The 16,916-nt window shown below is 46.3% G+C and overlaps 3 protein-coding genes and 1 long non-coding RNA gene across 5 annotated transcripts; 3 read left to right on the forward strand and 1 right to left on the reverse strand.

Moving 5' to 3' along the window:
- The first annotated feature begins 82 nt into the window (after positions 1-82).
- On the forward strand, positions 83-8,788 carry wbp1lb (WW domain binding protein 1-like b). Of its 2 annotated transcripts, XM_003972564.3 has the most exons (4): positions 83-618; positions 3,829-3,931; positions 5,524-5,685; positions 5,892-8,788. In XM_003972564.3, the coding sequence occupies exons 1-4, from the start codon at positions 532-534 to the stop codon at positions 6,674-6,676; spliced, it is 1,137 nt and encodes a 378-aa protein (XP_003972613.3). In that variant the 5' UTR covers positions 83-531; the 3' UTR covers positions 6,677-8,788. The 2 variants fall into 2 exon arrangements, with proteins under 2 accessions (XP_003972613.3, XP_029706317.1); XM_029850457.1 differs by lacking the exon at positions 3,829-3,931.
- Positions 8,789-8,861: 73 nt separating this feature from the next.
- LOC105419121 (arsenite methyltransferase-like) lies at positions 8,862-12,188 on the forward strand. The gene is made up of 11 exons (XM_029850458.1): positions 8,862-9,002; positions 9,343-9,370; positions 9,549-9,676; positions 9,756-9,906; positions 9,983-10,119; positions 10,193-10,262; positions 10,364-10,445; positions 10,517-10,648; positions 10,810-10,949; positions 11,024-11,125; positions 11,545-12,188. The coding sequence occupies exons 1-11, from the start codon at positions 8,986-8,988 to the stop codon at positions 11,650-11,652; spliced, it is 1,095 nt and encodes a 364-aa protein (XP_029706318.1). The 5' UTR covers positions 8,862-8,985; the 3' UTR covers positions 11,653-12,188.
- Positions 12,189-12,326: 138 nt separating this feature from the next.
- On the reverse strand, positions 12,327-13,361 carry LOC115253223 (uncharacterized). The gene is made up of 3 exons (XR_003891492.1): positions 13,228-13,361; positions 12,991-13,136; positions 12,327-12,905 (listed from the first exon to the last, which is right to left on the reverse strand). It is a non-coding gene; the product is annotated as an uncharacterized lncRNA (long non-coding RNA).
- as3mt (arsenite methyltransferase) lies at positions 13,302-16,863 on the forward strand. The gene is made up of 11 exons (XM_029850456.1): positions 13,302-13,427; positions 13,766-13,814; positions 13,993-14,120; positions 14,197-14,347; positions 14,424-14,560; positions 14,643-14,712; positions 14,810-14,891; positions 14,969-15,100; positions 15,301-15,440; positions 15,515-15,637; positions 16,592-16,863. The coding sequence occupies exons 1-11, from the start codon at positions 13,411-13,413 to the stop codon at positions 16,697-16,699; spliced, it is 1,137 nt and encodes a 378-aa protein (XP_029706316.1). The 5' UTR covers positions 13,302-13,410; the 3' UTR covers positions 16,700-16,863.
- The last annotated feature ends 53 nt before the right edge of the window (positions 16,864-16,916 follow it).

Consider the following 16,916-nt stretch of genomic DNA (forward strand, 5'->3'; position numbering starts at 1 on the left):
CCTGTCATACATATAAAATTTGCTAATTTCCAGTTAATTATCCCGCCTTGGTTTGTCTTTGCTGGTTTGCAGGAGCTTCATAGGACGAGTTTTGCTTCTTTTTATATATCAGCGATCGCTCCTGTGGGGAGGCCAACGTGACCGCGCCTGGAGACGCACCGACCCGTGATTGGACAGCCCTTCCCAGCTGGCCGCGGCTGTCCAATCGCTCATTAGTCCGCGCACGCAGCAGCGATCCACACGGCCGAACACCCATCACGTTGCGCACATGGATCGGGTCGAGGCGACCACGCCACACCCAGCGAACCGAGGCACCGTGGAACGGCTTGTGGAACGGCTTGTGTAACAGCTGTGACGGCCAGCGGCGCCCACCGCCGCCACTTGCGCCAGCGCCGTGCCCGGGGTTGACATGTCCTCTACGGTGGAGAGGCGGCGCAGCCAGCGGCTTCCCAGCGCCACTCAGAGCAAGAACTAGTCGGGGATACTTGTAGTTTTTGAAACAGCGGTGTTTTTAATCCACCCTCCGGAGGAATGAGAAGCGTGAGCTGGGCTCTGAAAATGGGATTGTTTTTGCACACTGCTGGCTCGATCCCCCCCACTGAGTCCGCAGCGGAAAGGGTAAGGATGAGCGGGCAAAGGCAAGGCTCTCCCCTCACGCACGGGGCTCTTGCATAGCCGGCTAGCTCCCCGCAAGGTTAGGTCAGCCAACCGGGGACTTGCGTGACTGTGAAACAGCCACCGCGATGATTTGTCTTGACTCTCGGCTGGGCTGTCAAGCAGCGCTGGCTAGCTGCTGCTAGCCGCGGCAGCTAACGAGGCTAGCGGGGCTAAAGTAAACGGACAGCCGCCAGCCGAGGCCTTGTTTGGCTCTGTTTACGGTCGACGTTTGACATTTTAACCCGAGCTGAGGAGCACAATAAAAGCACATCTATGCGACCATTAGGTGCAGCCACATTTCAACTTGTTTGTGAATATTGTCCAGACAATCCACGTTTGGTGTAATGTCGCGACGTCAGATTTCAGTTTTGTTTATATAATGGCGTGATAGAAAATATAGAACGTAAACACATCGGTGTTTGTAAGGTGTGTTTTGCCCGTTTTACACATCAAAATCGATTTCTGCCCGTTATAATTCCATTTTAGGAGACGTTTAATTGCGTTTTCTTCAATGAAGATTGAGGCTAAGATCACATCAGTAGAAGTGAATGATAGATTTCACACCGACAAAACTTTGATTATGTCTAATTAAGGCTTATCGACATCTTCATATGTGCAGCTCTTTCTTTTCCTTTGTATTTCGGACTGAAACCCACTGCAGGTCATCTACCTTGTGTTGCCACTATTGCAAAGCCATTTTGTTGTTGTCATATAACAGTAGAAACGAGTCACCTGTCATCACCTATTGGGACCAGGCATCACTAATATGTCAAAATATTCCTCAGATTTTCACAGGAATACAAAGCTGACAGTTGTATAACCTATTTGTCTGCAGGCACGAGGGTCTCTTCCTATTGGATCGAGTAGATCTATGCTCCTTTTGCCCGGGTTAACAGTCCCATCACATGTGATTACATGTGGACAGGACAATTATCGTACCTTTATCTGTTATCTTTCACTAGTACACATGCACACAAAGACACGTGTATGTGACCTCAACACGCGGTTTCATTGCTTCTAATAGAAATTCTGGGGATCTTGGTCCAGCACCTGAAGGTTTGCACTGTTAAAAACGATTACCAAAATATGCTTGGTCAGTATTTAGTTATTTATGCTTTTCGTGTCCTCTGCATGGCGCACGCTTGCAAAATGCTTCGGCATCTGCGTGGCTGGTTCTCCTCCGCTGTTTAAAACCGGGGGAGAAGTTCTGCTTTTGCTTCCACCTGCAAACGTGCAGCTCTCCTTGTCTGCTGGACAGAGAAGTGAGGACGTCTCAAGGCCGGAGATAAGTGGATCAGCTCCGACCGCACCGTTGAGAATTGGCACACATCTGCACAGCCTTCATCACCCGGGTCTGGTTTTATTTCAGCAGCTCTCCATTAAAAGGGCAACAAGCTCCGTAACCAGATCTTGTTTTTAAGCTGGAGCAGAGTGACAGGGATGGATTCTTGTGTTGTACAGGTAAAAAGAATTTAGACTGACTAGATTCTTGGCTTGCTCAGTCTGGGAGTCTATCTCACACATCATTTGAAGCATAGTTTTTGCTTTCGCTCAGTTGCTGCGGAGATTGTTTTACTTTCTTTTTGATTAACATCGCATCATGTGATATAGTTGTGCTTCCAAAATGAGGCAGATGATTAAATAGAGCTCTTTGAAGGCAGCGTGTCAAATCTCAGCTCACCACAGTCCAGCCTTTTGTGGGGGGAGTTGTTTGGTTTTTAAATAATTCACACTTAATATTCAAAGTTACAGGTGATCAAGGTCAGAGGAGCGTCAACAGGTAGACAATGGTAGATGCTGCGTTGCCCGGGGCAACACTCGAGAGTGCACACTGACAATGGGAGCAGTCACGGCCTCAAGTGTTTGTCTTGAAAATGAAAAGTTGGGGAAAAATAGGCCGCAGAGAGTGACAGAAAGCAGCATTTGCACGCTGAATTCTGCTGCCTGGAAATTTCCGTCGTCCGCTGTCTTGGTCTGGATTTACGTGTTTCGGAAAATCGGAGAAAGTGAGCCGGAGCGTACGTTGGACTGGTTTTCTTTGGGTGAGTTAAGGAGCTGAGAGATAAGGAGACGCCCTTCTGCGGAGTCTCCATGTCACTCAGCCCGATGAGTGATGGCCGTACTTCTGTAATTACATTACATTCCAACCTTGGAGGGAAATTGAGATTTTTAATAAGCAAAATTTTAATTAGAGTTAGAGAGGGAGAGGGGGGCATCTTTTTGGTCCCAGGACAGCAGAATAGCAGAACCACATCTGGTGGCTTTTAGAGAGCTGCAGCGTTTCCAAATCACAATTCACCAAAGCACTTTGAAGCTCGAGCACAAAGCTTTATCTGTGCGAGGCGGCGGCCCGGCCCAGCCCCTCTCCTCGCTAACGTTGAGAAGCTCTCGTGTCACACATTTATCTATAGAACTGGGTCGTTATGGATTCAAGGAAACTCGTATCTGGTGTGCTGGAACTCTGCGTACGTGGGGGACGTGACATACATTCAGCACAGAGGTTGGGGCCCAGATCTGCTGCATTTCATGTTGCATATTTTCCCCTTCTCTTTGATCGCTAATCTGGGCTCTGGAGCAACCAGATACCCTGGATTTAACGTTTCACTCTTCGCTAACTGCAGAGCCTGTGCAATAATGAGTAAACACGCCGGGTGTGATGATAACGGATTGTGCGCCGACCCAAGATTGGCTACTGCGCGTGTCCTGCTGCAGCCTGTTCACGGCTGCCTACACGTCGCCTCACGTTCCCTCCTGTCTCGTTTTCTGCCGTCTTTCTGCTTTTGTTCTCCTCTCTCACACGCCCAAATATCATTTCATCGCAGTGCCCTTGCTGGCCGCTCCTCTGTGACACCTGTGCTTTTGTTTGGAGCCGTAAGAATCCATCTGACGAGACGCCAAACGTGTTGAAATCAACAAGTTGTTGGTGCTGTGCAGTAGGTTTGGGGCGTCGGTGCGGAGCAGTTTTAACCTTGTTGATCTTTCACCGAGTGAAATTAAACTTCGCTCTGTACTTGTGAAAAATAAAACTTGATCCCCACACACACACACGCGCGCGCGCATGCAAAGACTGGACAGGCTGTCATTAGATCCGTTTTTATTTTCTTGAAAGATGAGACATTGTAAATACATTCTTTTAAAAGGGTAAAAGGGAACTGTGCTCGTCTCTTGCAGAGTCTACTGCACTGCGAGGGCGTCAACAACCAGAGCTACAGCTGCGAGTCCGGACACTGCTGCGGGGAGTCTCAGTGCTGCAGCTACTACTACGAGCTCTGGTGTAAGGATCTCTGCTTAACCTCCCCTTTCCTCGCACTCTTCTGCCCCCTCTGTACGTTCCGCTCTGTTCACCAAGAATCTACTCTCCTTGCAGTCTTTCGCCGCGACCTCTGGGATTTTAAGTTATCGGCTCACGTCTCCCCCCCAGCTTCTCAAGCCTTTTTTAATTGAAATGGTGAAAGCTGACACTTCTTCCTGTTATCGTCAGCTGGCGGCAGATAATAAGCAGCGGCACATTAACTCGCTCGACATGTTGGTCCGCAGTGAGCACAGCTAGTGCTTGTTTTTCTGAAAACCCAGTGACCTTTACAGTGGAGAATGGGGGCCACTCCAACAGTCCTGTGCTTTAATTACATACCAGGACTTAGCTGTTTATCAAGAAGCGGTAGAGAGAACTTGAAGCACACAGCCACTTCTAAGGAGCTGTGGGAGCTAATTAGCTGTGCGCTCAGGTGCCTTTTCCCTGTTGTTCAGTCCTTCACTAAGTGTTGCTACATGACACCAAAGGGCTGACGTTATAGAGAGCGCCCTCATGGTTACACACTATCTGTCCACTCTGATTACACAACCACAAGTATTTGACAACTACAAAACAACACTTCTGCATGACTCACATATTCCCACCATCTCAAGGCTTTATCTGGGAGATTGTAAGGGATGTTTTTTGTGGGGGGGAGGCATCAGAAACCACGTGTGGTCTGACACGGCTGCACGGGACAAATTTGTTTCATAACTCTTTTTGTCTTTGGTCGCACTTTGGTCAACTTTGACCAAAGTTGGATATGTTTGGAAAACCAAGTTTACTGCCGGATTCTGGCTACAAGACCATCACTTTCTATTGGGTTACTTGTTTCGTAGCGTGATGTTGTAATGCTCCTGGATCTGGGAGTTTTCTCCTGTGCCTTGAAATGTGGCAACTGTCTTTTTTTATCCCATCAGCTAAAGTCATTGAAGGACTTCTGGACAAAAGATGATGGCTGGAGTCTGCTGGGAAGCTTAAAAACAGTCTCTGCATGTGTAGATACTGGTTCCCACGAGTCCCAGCAGCTTAAAATGAGTGTTTCCCTGTCCTGAAATAGTCCATGAGATTCAATCATGCAAAAAAATCATGCTGATGTTCATTTTCTGGCGACTTGTCAATGTTATAGACCAGTTGCCATGGAGTCCGTTCTGAAGACGTGGTTAGGTAGATAAATAGAGGTTAAAAAGGTAAAAAATCTAACCTTTTTTCACATTGCGTGTTTGCAGTATTTCAGTTTTAGTCAGGCAGTAATCCCAACCGGTACAAAGCTAAGAAGCCAGCGTTCAATTTATCCTTCCTGCTCGACGGAATATCACATTTTAACAATTTCTTGGATAAAACAGGGAACTTTGTGTCTTCTTGATAGAACATATGTTTTAGTCATACTGAGCCTTGGATTTTCTACTTAATATCATTCAAGGGCAGACATGAACAGTGATGGAGGCTAAACGAACAACATTTGATCAACATTTGTCGGCCTGTTACCTCCCTTCCGGGACCTCCGCAGAGCAGGGACGATCCATTTGCGGATTTATCTGAAAGGATCTAATGTGCCTGTTTGTGTCTTGCAGGGTTTTGGATGGTTTGGGCGATCATCTTCATTCTGAGCTGCTGCTGCGTGTGTCACCACCGCCGCACCAAACACCGCCTACAGCAGCAGCAGCGGCAACACGAGATCAACCTCATCGCCTACCGTGAAGCGCACAACTACCCCGCTGTCCCACTCTACTTCAGTAAGAGCTCCCACATCATCACATCACCAAGGGCATGAATCTTCTTCCCTGGACATGAACTCAAATCTGCACCACCAGTGTTCAATAGCAGAAAGACAGTAGATCAGTCAAAAAACAGACCTCAGAATACAAAATTGTGCTGAAAAGAAGAGAAAAAATTGTCAATTTTCCCATCAATTGCTGATTATTCCACTCTTCCTCTGCAGGGTTTCTTCCAAACTACCTCCTTCCTCATTATGAAGAGGTTGTCAATCGGCCGCCAACTCCCCCACCTCCCTACAGTGCCTTACAATCTGCCCCGACCTCGGTGGCTTCTAGTCCACTGGCTCCTGAGCAGCAGGAGGGACAAACAGTTCAACCCTCGCCCACACCCCTGGTCTCTAACAATCTCTGCTGCAGGCCCAGCATCGAAGAACCACCCACCCCCAGCTTAGCCATCAGGTCAAAGCCGGACAACAAACCCGGACAATCGGTGCCAGATTCGGGCGTGATACTGATGTCAGGGCGGCTCCATAGTGAGGGACTTTCCAGCCAGGAAAAACGAGGTGAAAGCGCAGACAGTTCCTGCAAAGACCCCCTGCTGAAGGACTTATCGGAGGGTTGCATTGATGACAAAGATCGCCTCCCCAACGGAAGGAGGCGGCGCTTCACCGGGGATTCTGGGATCGAGATGTGTCTGTGCGGCACACGTGGGAGCAGCGGGTTCAGTGGAGCTGCCGTGTCGGATGAGGAGGATAAAGAGATGAAGGAGCTGCAGCAGCTCCTGCAGCATGAAGGAGACCCGGAGGAGGGCGAGTTCTGCGACAGCTGCGGCCACCGGGACTCCTTCACGGTGGAGGAGGAGCAGGCGATGGGTGGACTGGAGAGGCGAGCCGCACGTGGGCCGTCGGGACCTTCGCAGCCGGCGCAGGTCGCGGGGGGCGTCTCGCTCCAGCCCGCCGTTTGCCTCCTCCTTCAAACCATCAAGGAGCAGGAAGCACCGCAGCACTGAAGCACAACGCATTTTGTCTCTCAGATGGAAGCAGTGGTACACAACATGTGGATGTAGCCCAATTGTTTTAAGGCATTTACCTGTGTCATGAATGTGTCATCTACTATAAAACAGTTACGGGAGGTTGAAATTGAGTCTCTCGCCCCCCAAAAAAACAAAAACAGTTCAAATCCAAAGTGCAACACTGGAACTGTGGCCTTAACCTGTGGACGTCAGGACGGTTCTGTGTGCAGCTTGTCTTCTCATGCCACACACACTATATACTGATGTGGTTTTTGATACTTGTGATGGAGTTATGACACTACCAGTTGGACACACAACACTAAGAAGACTTGAGCGGAAATAACGGCAGAAGACGGGTATCAGGTACAACTGTTCTGCAAACCAATCACAGCAGGGAGGAATCTACACACGTTTGTTTCATAGTCATCATGCATTCCCCTTAATTGACCCCAGTCCTTGACCTGACCTTTACCTAAAGCCAAGTCTTAACCACCAAACAGCCCATCGAAGTTGGGAGGAGGAGCCGAAATCTCCCTACTTAGCAGTCGTATTCTTGTCCTAACTATATCACACACACACCCCAGCCTAGTCAATTATCAGAGGTGTGGAGGTGCCAGTGCACCTCAATTAGGGCCCTGCGATGAGCTCGCAACCCATCCAGGGCCGTTCCCTGCCCTCGCCACTCGTAGCGGAGGTAGGATCCGGCACTTCCCTCCCCCGCCCCTGAAAACGAAATAAAAACTAATAAGAAAGCGACACCAACAGCAGGAGCAGAGATTGTCGGTATGGAATGGCTAAACGTCAATCTAATGCTGTACAGGGGAAAGTGAACAAGCCTGTGTGAGCTGCTGTGCATATTCCTGCTTCAAAGTGCTTTTTCCATCAATAGAAAACCAGTCTGCCTTGTTTCTGTTTCTCTGGCCCTCTACAGAGGCCTGTAAACGCATCACTAATTACATGTACGCAGATTCTCTTTTGCACAACTCCTGTTTGTCTTGAGGTGAGTGAAGTTTAAAAAAATAATAATCAAAAATGCTTTATTTCGCTAATCTGCTCCCCAATTACACGTCTGCTATCAGTAAATCTGTGTGTTGCAACTCCTGCAACAACTGGACCTTTGAGCGTTGTTCTTGGGAAACGTGGCAGATTTGGCTCGTAAGCAGTTTTTTTTTTTGTGCGATGACAATTTAGAAAGTGTAAAGCATGTGCCTACCCCCAGAAATATAGTTTTAATAAGCTTCAGTGAAGCTGGGAAACTGTGAGAAAGAGGGAACCAAAAGTCTAGCAAAAGAGATTCTACTTTTAAGAGATTAAGAGTGTTACAATGTTGGACCTCAAACCTTTGTGTCATTTACTTCTATCCACCTTCACCAGCTAGGCTATGGTCATTAAGAAAAAAACCAACTAAAACTTTGTGATCAGTTGTTCCACTCTTGTTGACCTGACTTTGATCATTTATAACATTTTTCTAAAAATTCCATTCATGTAATTTTGTAGCGTTGAACAAACTGTCGTCGTTGCCTTACTTAGACATTGAAAGTAATCTGTATATAAACACAAGTAAATGAAAAAAAAAAGATCAGGAAATACAGTAATGGTATAAAAAGTAATCTCAGCAGTTAATTATATACATATATATAAGATAAAGATATGAAAGTATAACTGATTTATTCACACCTCCAACAGTCCATCCTGAGATTACTCAAGCACAATGTAAATTCTTAGGTATTTTCTGTATCAAGATGAATGTCTTTTCAAGCCATGAATGACTGAGCACAATCTGTATGTATACATTAATGTATATGTAGTAGCAAATTATGTACGGTATTTTACAGATTGAAGTCTTTAAATAATATTGGAACCAAATCAAGTGGCGAAGCTAAAATAAACCAAATGTCTGTTTGTATTGATCCCCTTAAAAGTTCTAATCTCTTAAGACTTAACCTTGACATTGCAAGAAAGGTACGTTTGACTAACAGTTCCTAATTTTAGAATGTATCAAATGTGAGAATGTATGTAATGTGAGATCGGGGGCTTCTCACCAAAGATTTCCCGTGTCATCGTTTGTTACAAGATGAGTGAATGCTCAATAAAATGACGCCCCCTCCAGATCCACACGGACTTTTCTCGTTTTCTTTGGGAATTAAATGAATGGAATTGTGCAAGTCTACTTGGGAGGAGCGCTGCAGTTGCGGCAGAGCGGCGAGAGGGGGCGCTGTCGAAGCGGGAGCTTGGTCACAGCAGAGACCGTTCGAAGACGTTTCTCCTCCAGCTGTGGATTAATAAAAGCGTGAATCTAACCAGAAATGGCCGAAGAAATGAGGTAAGATCAGACCTTGCATCCTCTGTCACTCTTGTGACACTATCAACACGACAACATCAGTATTCTTAGTGAATAGAAGCCTGTAGTGTAAGACTTTAAATCTCTAACTGCACGTAAATCACGCATGTCATTGCAGCGGTGAATTCATTACTAATTTTCTGAACATAGTTACACATGTGTAGGTTGGAGAAACCTATTATTGATACCGTGAACTCCTTTAACTTTATTTTGTATGCTGGAGGCATGTACCGTTTAAGTTAGCATAGACGGTAGCTTAGCCGTGTTGAGTGTCGTGTGCATCGGTTTTGAAGTCCTAACTTTGTTAAACTTCTCTTTTTAGTGCGTGCAACATCCACGAAGGCGTCCAGGTAATGACAAGATTGTGCAGAAGCATCGAATGATTTGTGAAAGCCATGAATTTATATTCTGATCAGTCATCGTCCTCCAAAGTTCATTCCAATTGTTACGTAACTGTTACATTTTAACTATTAGGAGCCTCTTTTATGATGGGGCTGTTAAAGAAACTGACTATTTCTTATCAAACAGGATTATTATGGCAAAACCGTGACGAGCACCTCAGACATAAAGTCCGATGCGTGTGTGGCCCCAGCCAAACCCATCCCTGCCTACATCTCCCAGGTGTTGAAGAAGGTGCACCCAGATGTCATCAACAGGTCAGTGATGTAACTTCTGACATTTCTATGTGGTTTCAGGTGCAAAGATAGTAACTTTGACCTTCTGGATCATCCTCAGGTACACCGGCTGTGGTATTGTGGTGCCTGAGAGCCTGGGGGGCTGCAGGATTCTGGACCTGGGCTGCGGAACTGGAAGAGACTGCTATATGCTGAGTCAGCTGGTGGGGGAGAAGGGTCACGTTACTGGGATTGATATGACTCAAGAGCAGGTAGATGAGCATCACATGGTGCCCCTCAATGCACGTGCTGTTGGTGCAGGTTGAACTCTTTTGCCTTCTGCTTTAGCTGGACGTGGCCCAGACACACCTGGACTATCACATGAAAGAGTTTGGTTATAAGAGTCCCAACGTGACGTTTGTCAAAGGCTTCATTGAAGCCTTGACTGAAGCTGGCTTGGAAAAGGGCTCATTTGATATCATCACGTGAGGCACATCGCCCTCTTCCTTTCTTATTTTTGTATGGTGTCTATGCTGTAATGTGTGTTTTCTGCCTTAGCTCCAACGGCGTGGTGAATCTCTCTCCAGACAAAAAGCGAGTCCTGGCTGAGGCCTACAGCGTGCTCAAGGTTCTCTGCTTCCCAAATTCATATTAGATTGGAGATTATGAATCAGTACAGGTGGTTGTTTTTGTGCGTACGTTGGTATTTACTCTACTGTTTGTCTCGAGGACGGCGGTGAGCTGTATTTCAGCGACGTCTACAGCAGCGGCAGACTAACAGAGGACATTAGGAAGGACAAAGTCCTGTGGGGTACGGTAAAGCTAAGGTCGTGCCGTGCTGCGTTAAGGAAAGCAAAAGTATGATCCAGTTTTTGTGGCCAGGGGAGTGTCTGAGTGGAGCGCTCTGGTGGAAGGATCTGCTGCTCCTGGCTGAAGAAGTGGGCTTCAGTCCACCACGACTGGTTACAGCCAATATCATCACTGTGGCAAACAAAGCATTCCAGGAAGTTCTTGGTTTGTATCTGTCTTTTTTGTGTCTGTCTACTAAAATGCCTAAAGTCCACAGCACCGACTCAGGTGGGGAGGAATGTGGCACTGGGTCGGACAAGTTGGCTTGTAGCACAGTTGACTGTCATACATGTATTAACGCTCTTGTACCTGTTCTGACCTCACAGGTGACTTCAAATTTGTCTCTGCCACATATCGACTGTTCAAGGTCCCTAAAGGCGACACAGGGCCATGTCAGGTCATATATAATGGCAGCATTACAGGAGTGGAGGACAGCTTTGAGTTTGACTGTCAGTACACATTCAAGGTCTGTTAATGCTGCAGTAGAACAAAAGCTTGATGTCTGTTGCATGCACACGATGCCAAATGTGTGTTTCAAAGGCTAATGAGGCAGTGGCAGTTGATGGAGAGGTTGCTGCCATTCTGAAATGCTCCAGATTTAAAGAGGACTTCACTTGTCAGCCCTGCGGAGTCAAACCTAAGGTCAGAGGGTGCTTTCATGAGAATCTTTCAAAGAAAAACCACAATTTGCAGACACTATCGTTCTCGTGTGTGTTTGCCACTAGTGTGTGATGAGAAGTAGTGTCAGTGTTTGCTGCTGATCAGAAAATGAGCTTTATAATCTGTGACAATGATCAGCACATAACTATTGGAAATAGGTTTATTAATATTGCTTTTAACCTCTAGGCTGTGCTTCTGTGACAGGACAATATAATGAACAACCACCTCTTCACTTTTATTCTGCAGCAGTCCAAAATATTAAAAAATACTAAAGAAAAAAAAATTAAACATTTATCCTAGCTGTGTTGGGTGAGACAGCCTTACATAACCCAAACGGAACTTGGAATTCGTACACCAGGATGACTCGTAGTAATTTCTACCACGTCGACCTGTTGATACAGGAGGGCATTGTGGATCCTTTTGAGCTGGCCCTGCAGCTGAAGAAACAAGGTCCGGGTTCAGCCACAGGGGGATGCTGCAGCTCACAGTCTGCTGCCTGCTGCAAATGAAGGCTGGGAGAGAGCAGGAAGAGAGACGGCCCTGAGAGAGAGGCCCAGCATCATGCACCCTGTCTGCAGCAGTCACAGTTGTCCAGACTTCCTCCCTAATCACGTCTAATCAAACGTCACCTTTTGTGTTCAGCTTTTAAAACGAGGTCCCTCAGGCGGGATTCCACCGCGGGAACTTTGGGGTAATTTTACAGGGCTGTTGGTGCGTGTCTCCACTGCAGGACCTTCCCCTGAATGGCCATTTCACAACACTTTACAGGTTATTACGCCACCTCAGCTCCTCCTTCCTTGTTGTTTTCTTTGATATGAGGTTTGCTTGTCCCACGATGATTGTACAGCAGTCCGAACTCTTGACATTTCAGCAAGCAGGGTCCTTCCCCTCAGTGGAGACGCGACCATCGAGAGGGCCGAGTGGGAGGAATGGTTGCTGTAAAGTTTCTGTGCTCGTATTTGCCAGCAATTCCCGCAGTGGAAACGTGTCTCCATCTTCTGATACTGATTCTCATTAAAATTTAGATTTAAAATAAATGCATATATCAGTGTTTTTTCATTGAGACTCTGAAGGGGAAAAAAGGAGATTTGAGGGAAAAAAAGATGGGGCCATATAACAAAAACACAACATAAAGTGCAACAATTACACACTTTTGCACAATACTGCGAATGCCAATGTCTGCGTTTGTGCTTCTGCTCAGCATGAGCCGGACTCCTCTGTCAGCCTGTTTCCCTCGTTCGACTCGATGCACTCTACAGGTCCAGCTGCAACCCCGCGGGTGGTTCCGACAGCGTCAGAGAAAGGGCCCGTGAAGAACGCGACTCGCGGCTGCATGGTGTGGAATTCCTGGAAGCGCTCCTCCTCGAACCCCCGCTGTAGAGTTTCCGACGGCTCCGTGCTTTGGAAACAGTTTCTTACATTCGGAAACATCTTCACGGGAGGGGTAAGGTGCGCCAAATTTGGAAACACGGAGTCCCGGTACATCTCCCTGTAGGCTGCAGCCGTATTGCGACGATTTAAGTGGAAGGAGATCTCCATAAGAAAGACCAGGCCGCGCAGAAAAGCCGCATCACGGATTTTGCGGCAATATTCCCAGGAATCAGTCCTCCAAAATCACAGTGGGCTCATTACGCAGCGCTCCAAACACGTTCCAAGCAACATTCACTCCACAAATTTCCTGTTGCTCACGCAAAGATTAGTAACTTTGGCCACTAAATCCATGACAAGGCAAGTTCAGGTTTATTATCTTTGCGCAGAGGGCCTGTAGATTTAAAACAAATAGTATTAAGACAATAAAAACATATTTTGCGCGCTCATCTTACGTCAGTTTATAAATAGCGACCCACCTGATGTATGATGCAGGGCAGTGCGGGGCAGAAGGAGCACAGCTAATCCAGTGCGTCTTCCCAGCACGGAAGGTGAGTAGTCGGTCACAAGGGCGGAAAGTTCTCGCACACTCCGGTTTTCACAGCAATTCGTATATATCCGCGCCCTTTATTGTGCAAAGACACCGGTGTCAGAAATTCCTCGTGAAATTCAATTGAACTGGCAACGCTTCTTGTGAGACCGGCGCGCTGGCTCACATCTGTCACATCTGGTCTCTCACGCAGTGCACAGAATTGTCTCCAGTCACACTTGGCTGTAGTTCCAAGCGTAGAGCGAAGGGGGCGCTGTTGGGGGCACAAGCATGGTCAGGGAACAGAGCGACGACAATTCGAGGCATTCTCGCCAGTTGTGGATAAGTAAAAGGGTTAATTAATCTAACAATGGCTGAAGAAGTGAGGTAAGATGAGGCTTCCCATTCTCTGTCACTTGTGTAAAATTAACAACGCGCTAACGTCTGTAATGTTAGTTACTAGAAGTCTGATAAATGTATTATGTTTATCCGGACATAACGCACACATAGCCTCGATGTGGTGTTTCGCTTACTGCTGTGACTTAAGATTCTGAATATAAGCAAACCCATTTTAGATGAATAAATCGTTTCACGATGAGCGTAAAGTTCCTTAATGTTATCCGGTGTGCTGTAGCCTTTTGCATTAGCATGCAGGGTAGCTTAGCCGCGTTGACTGCGTCCGCATCTGATCTAAGGTCATAACTTTGCTGAACTTCTGTTTTTAGTGGGTGTAAAAAGGAATTTGTCGACGGCAACATTCATGCAGATGTCAAGGTAATTTCAAGATTTCACAGTTTTACGTGGCAATTGTCAAACCCATGATTTTATATTCTGATCAGTCCTCGACCTCCAAAGTTCATTTCAATCATTACGTAACAGTTATATATTAACTGATAAGGGCCAGTTTTATGATGGGGCTATTGAACAAACTGGCTATCTCGCTGTCGAACAGGATTATTATGGCAAAAGGGTGACGAGCACCTCAGACCTGAAGACCAATGCGTGTGTGGCCCCAGCCAAACCCATCCCTGCCTACATCTCCAAGGTGTTGAAGAAGGTGCACCCAGATGTCATCATCAAGTCAGTGATGTAACTTCTGACATTTTCAGGTCGCTTCAGCAACTATAATAACTTTGACCTTCTGGATCATCCTCAGGTATTATGGCTGTGGTCTGGTGGTGCCTGAGAGCCTGGAGGGCTGCAGGATTCTGGACCTGGGCTGTGGATCCGGAAGAGACTGCTATATGCTGAGTCAGCTGGTGGGGGAGAAGGGACATGTTACTGGGATTGATATGACTGAAGAGCAGGTAGATGAGCATCACATGGTGCCCCTCAATGCACGTGCTGTTGGTGCAGGTTGAACTCTTTTGCCTTCTGCTTTAGCTGGACGTGGCCCAGACACACCTGGACTATCACATGAAAGAGTTTGGTTATAAGAGTCCCAACGTGACGTTTGTCAAAGGCTTCATTGAAGCCTTGACTGAAGCTGGCTTGGAAAAGGGCTCCTTTGATATCATCATGTAAGGCATCCTTCCCTCCCTCTCTCTTTCATTTGTTATATATATTTTTTAATTTATGTGTAATGTGTGTTTTCTGCCTTAGCTCCAACTGTGTGGTGAATCTCTCTCCAGACAAGAGGCGAGTCCTGGCTGAGGCCTACAGCGTGCTCAAGGTTCTCTTCTTTTAACATTCAGAGGCAATGCATGGTGAAGGTGGTGGTTATTATTGACTGTAGATTGATATTTACTGCACAGTTGTACTGTCTCTAGGACGGCGGTGAGCTGTATTTCAGCGACGTCTACAGCAGCAGCAGACTGACAGAGGAAATGAGAAATCACAAAGTCCTGTGGGGTACGGTAAAGCTAAGCTCATGCTGTTGTTAACGGCTGCAGATATGTATCAAAGTATGATCCAGTTTTTGTTGCCAGGGGAGTGTCTGAGTGGAGCTCTCTGGTGGAAGGATCTGCTGCTCCTGGCTGAAGAAGTGGGCTTCAGTCCACCACGACTGGTGACAGCCAGTCCCATCACTGTGGGAAACAAAGAACTCCAGGACGTCCTTGGTTTGTTTCTGCCTTTTTATTTTACATCGGTGCACTTAATTCTAAATATAATTGAGATTCTACCAAGGATCTGCAGTGTTAAAGTCCACAGCACCGACTCAGGGTGGGAGGAATGTGGCACTGGGTCGGCCAAGTTGGCTTGTAGCACAGTTGACTGTCATACATGTATTAACGCTCTTGTACCTGTTCTGACCTCACAGGTGACTTCAAATTTGTCTCTGCCACATATCGACTGTTCAAGGTCCCTAAAGGCGACACAGGGCCATGTCAGGTCATATATAATGGCAGCATTACAGGAGTGGAGGACAGCTTTGAGTTTGACTGTCAGTACACATTCAAGGTCTGTTAATGCTGCAGTAGAACAAAAGCTTGATGTCTGTTGCATGCACACGATGCCAAATGTGTGTTTCAAAGGCTAATGAGGCAGTGGCAGTTGATGGAGAGGTTGCCGCCATTCTGAAATGCTCCAGATTTAAAGAGGACTTCACTTGTCAGCCAGCAAAAGCCCCTGCTCAGCCCTGCGGAGTCAAACCTAAGGTCAGAATGTGCCCTTCATTACAAAATTTAAAATGCAAAAAGGAATTCTAAATGCTCCCCACAGAGATAAAAACAGTGCGTAAGTTGTTTACAATATATTTTTTAAATAGATGGCTAGTTTACTCATTTTCTTATATTGTTTTTTTATTAATAAAAAAGAAAACAGCTGTATGTAGTGCACGGTAACTTCCAGGTCTATCTCTGTACATTCCACTGAGCACTAGAGGTCAGTATGCGTATGGCATTAGTTTCTGACACACCCGTACAGCCCTGCGGTCCAAATAATGTGCACACACGTGTAGCAATACACATTTTCCAAGTTCTGTCTCTTTCTCTCCCTCTTTCTCACACACATACACACACTGACATACCCACTCAAACGCATACGCACACATCCAGAGGCGCAAGGTCAAGCAGCTGTCTCAGAGTCACAATCAGACTGTGGAGTCGTGCTGAGGAACATTGAACAAGAAAGAATGTTCTCTTTCTGTTCATGTAAAGGCATCTTATCAGCTCCCGTGATCATTCTCTCAATATATGCGCATCTAGTTTCACCACCATTGCATTTCTTTCATTAACATGTTTATTAATGTAAATAGATTGTTAGTCTTTCACACCTACTTTGCTAATGGGATGTTATTTTGATCAGAAAAGAAGCTTTATAATCTTTGAGTGTGATCAAAATATAATATAATAGTTGGACTATCCCTAGTAAAATATCATGTGAGAATTGTCACTTATGTGACAGCACAATTTAATGAACGAATCCTTGATTAAAGACACTAGTTGTAAACAACTCACCTTTATTCTGCAGCTATCAAAAATAATGAGAATACAAAAACATTTATCCTAGCTGTGTTGGGTGAGACAGCCTTACATAACCCAAACGGAACTTGGAATTCGTACACCAGGATGACTCGTAGTAATTTCTACCACGTCGACCTGTTGATACAGGAGGGCATTGTGGATCCTTTTGAGCTGGCCCTGCAGCTGAAGAAACAAGGTCCGGGTTCAGCCACAGGGGGATGCTGCAGCTCACAGTCTGCTGCCTGCTGCAAATGAAGGCTGGGAGAGAGCAGGAAGAGAGACGGCCCTGAGAGAGAGGCCCAGCATCATGCACCCTGTCTGCAGCAGTCACAGTTGTCCAGACTTGCTCCCTAATCACGTCTAATGAAGCTTTCTGGCTTTTAAAATGCAATTTCAATACATTTTTAATGAAAACCAAATGCATTCTGTGGTGTTCTTTTAAAATTATATATGACGGATGTGTGAATGTGGT

This window comes from Takifugu rubripes, chromosome 17 (assembly GCF_901000725.2).
Source record: "Takifugu rubripes chromosome 17, fTakRub1.2, whole genome shotgun sequence".
Classification (NCBI taxonomy): domain Eukaryota; kingdom Metazoa; phylum Chordata; class Actinopteri; order Tetraodontiformes; family Tetraodontidae; genus Takifugu; species Takifugu rubripes.

Coding starts and splice junctions, on each gene's coding strand:
- wbp1lb (XM_003972564.3), top strand. CDS start 532: ATGAGAAGCGTGAGCTGGGCTCTGAAAATGGGATTGTTTTTGCACACT. Junction 619..3,828: donor CTGAGTCCGCAGCGGAAAGG/GTAAGGATGAGC, acceptor CGTCTCTTGCAG/AGTCTACTGCACTGCGAGGG. Junction 3,932..5,523: donor CTACTACTACGAGCTCTGGT/GTAAGGATCTCT, acceptor TGTGTCTTGCAG/GGTTTTGGATGGTTTGGGCG.
- as3mt (XM_029850456.1), top strand. Junction 14,713..14,809: donor AGGCCTACAGCGTGCTCAAG/GTTCTCTTCTTT, acceptor TACTGTCTCTAG/GACGGCGGTGAGCTGTATTT. Junction 14,892..14,968: donor AAATCACAAAGTCCTGTGGG/GTACGGTAAAGC, acceptor TTTTGTTGCCAG/GGGAGTGTCTGAGTGGAGCT.
- LOC105419121 (XM_029850458.1), top strand. Junction 10,263..10,363: donor AGGCCTACAGCGTGCTCAAG/GTTCTCTGCTTC, acceptor GTTTGTCTCGAG/GACGGCGGTGAGCTGTATTT. Junction 10,950..11,023: donor ACTGTCAGTACACATTCAAG/GTCTGTTAATGC, acceptor TGTGTTTCAAAG/GCTAATGAGGCAGTGGCAGT.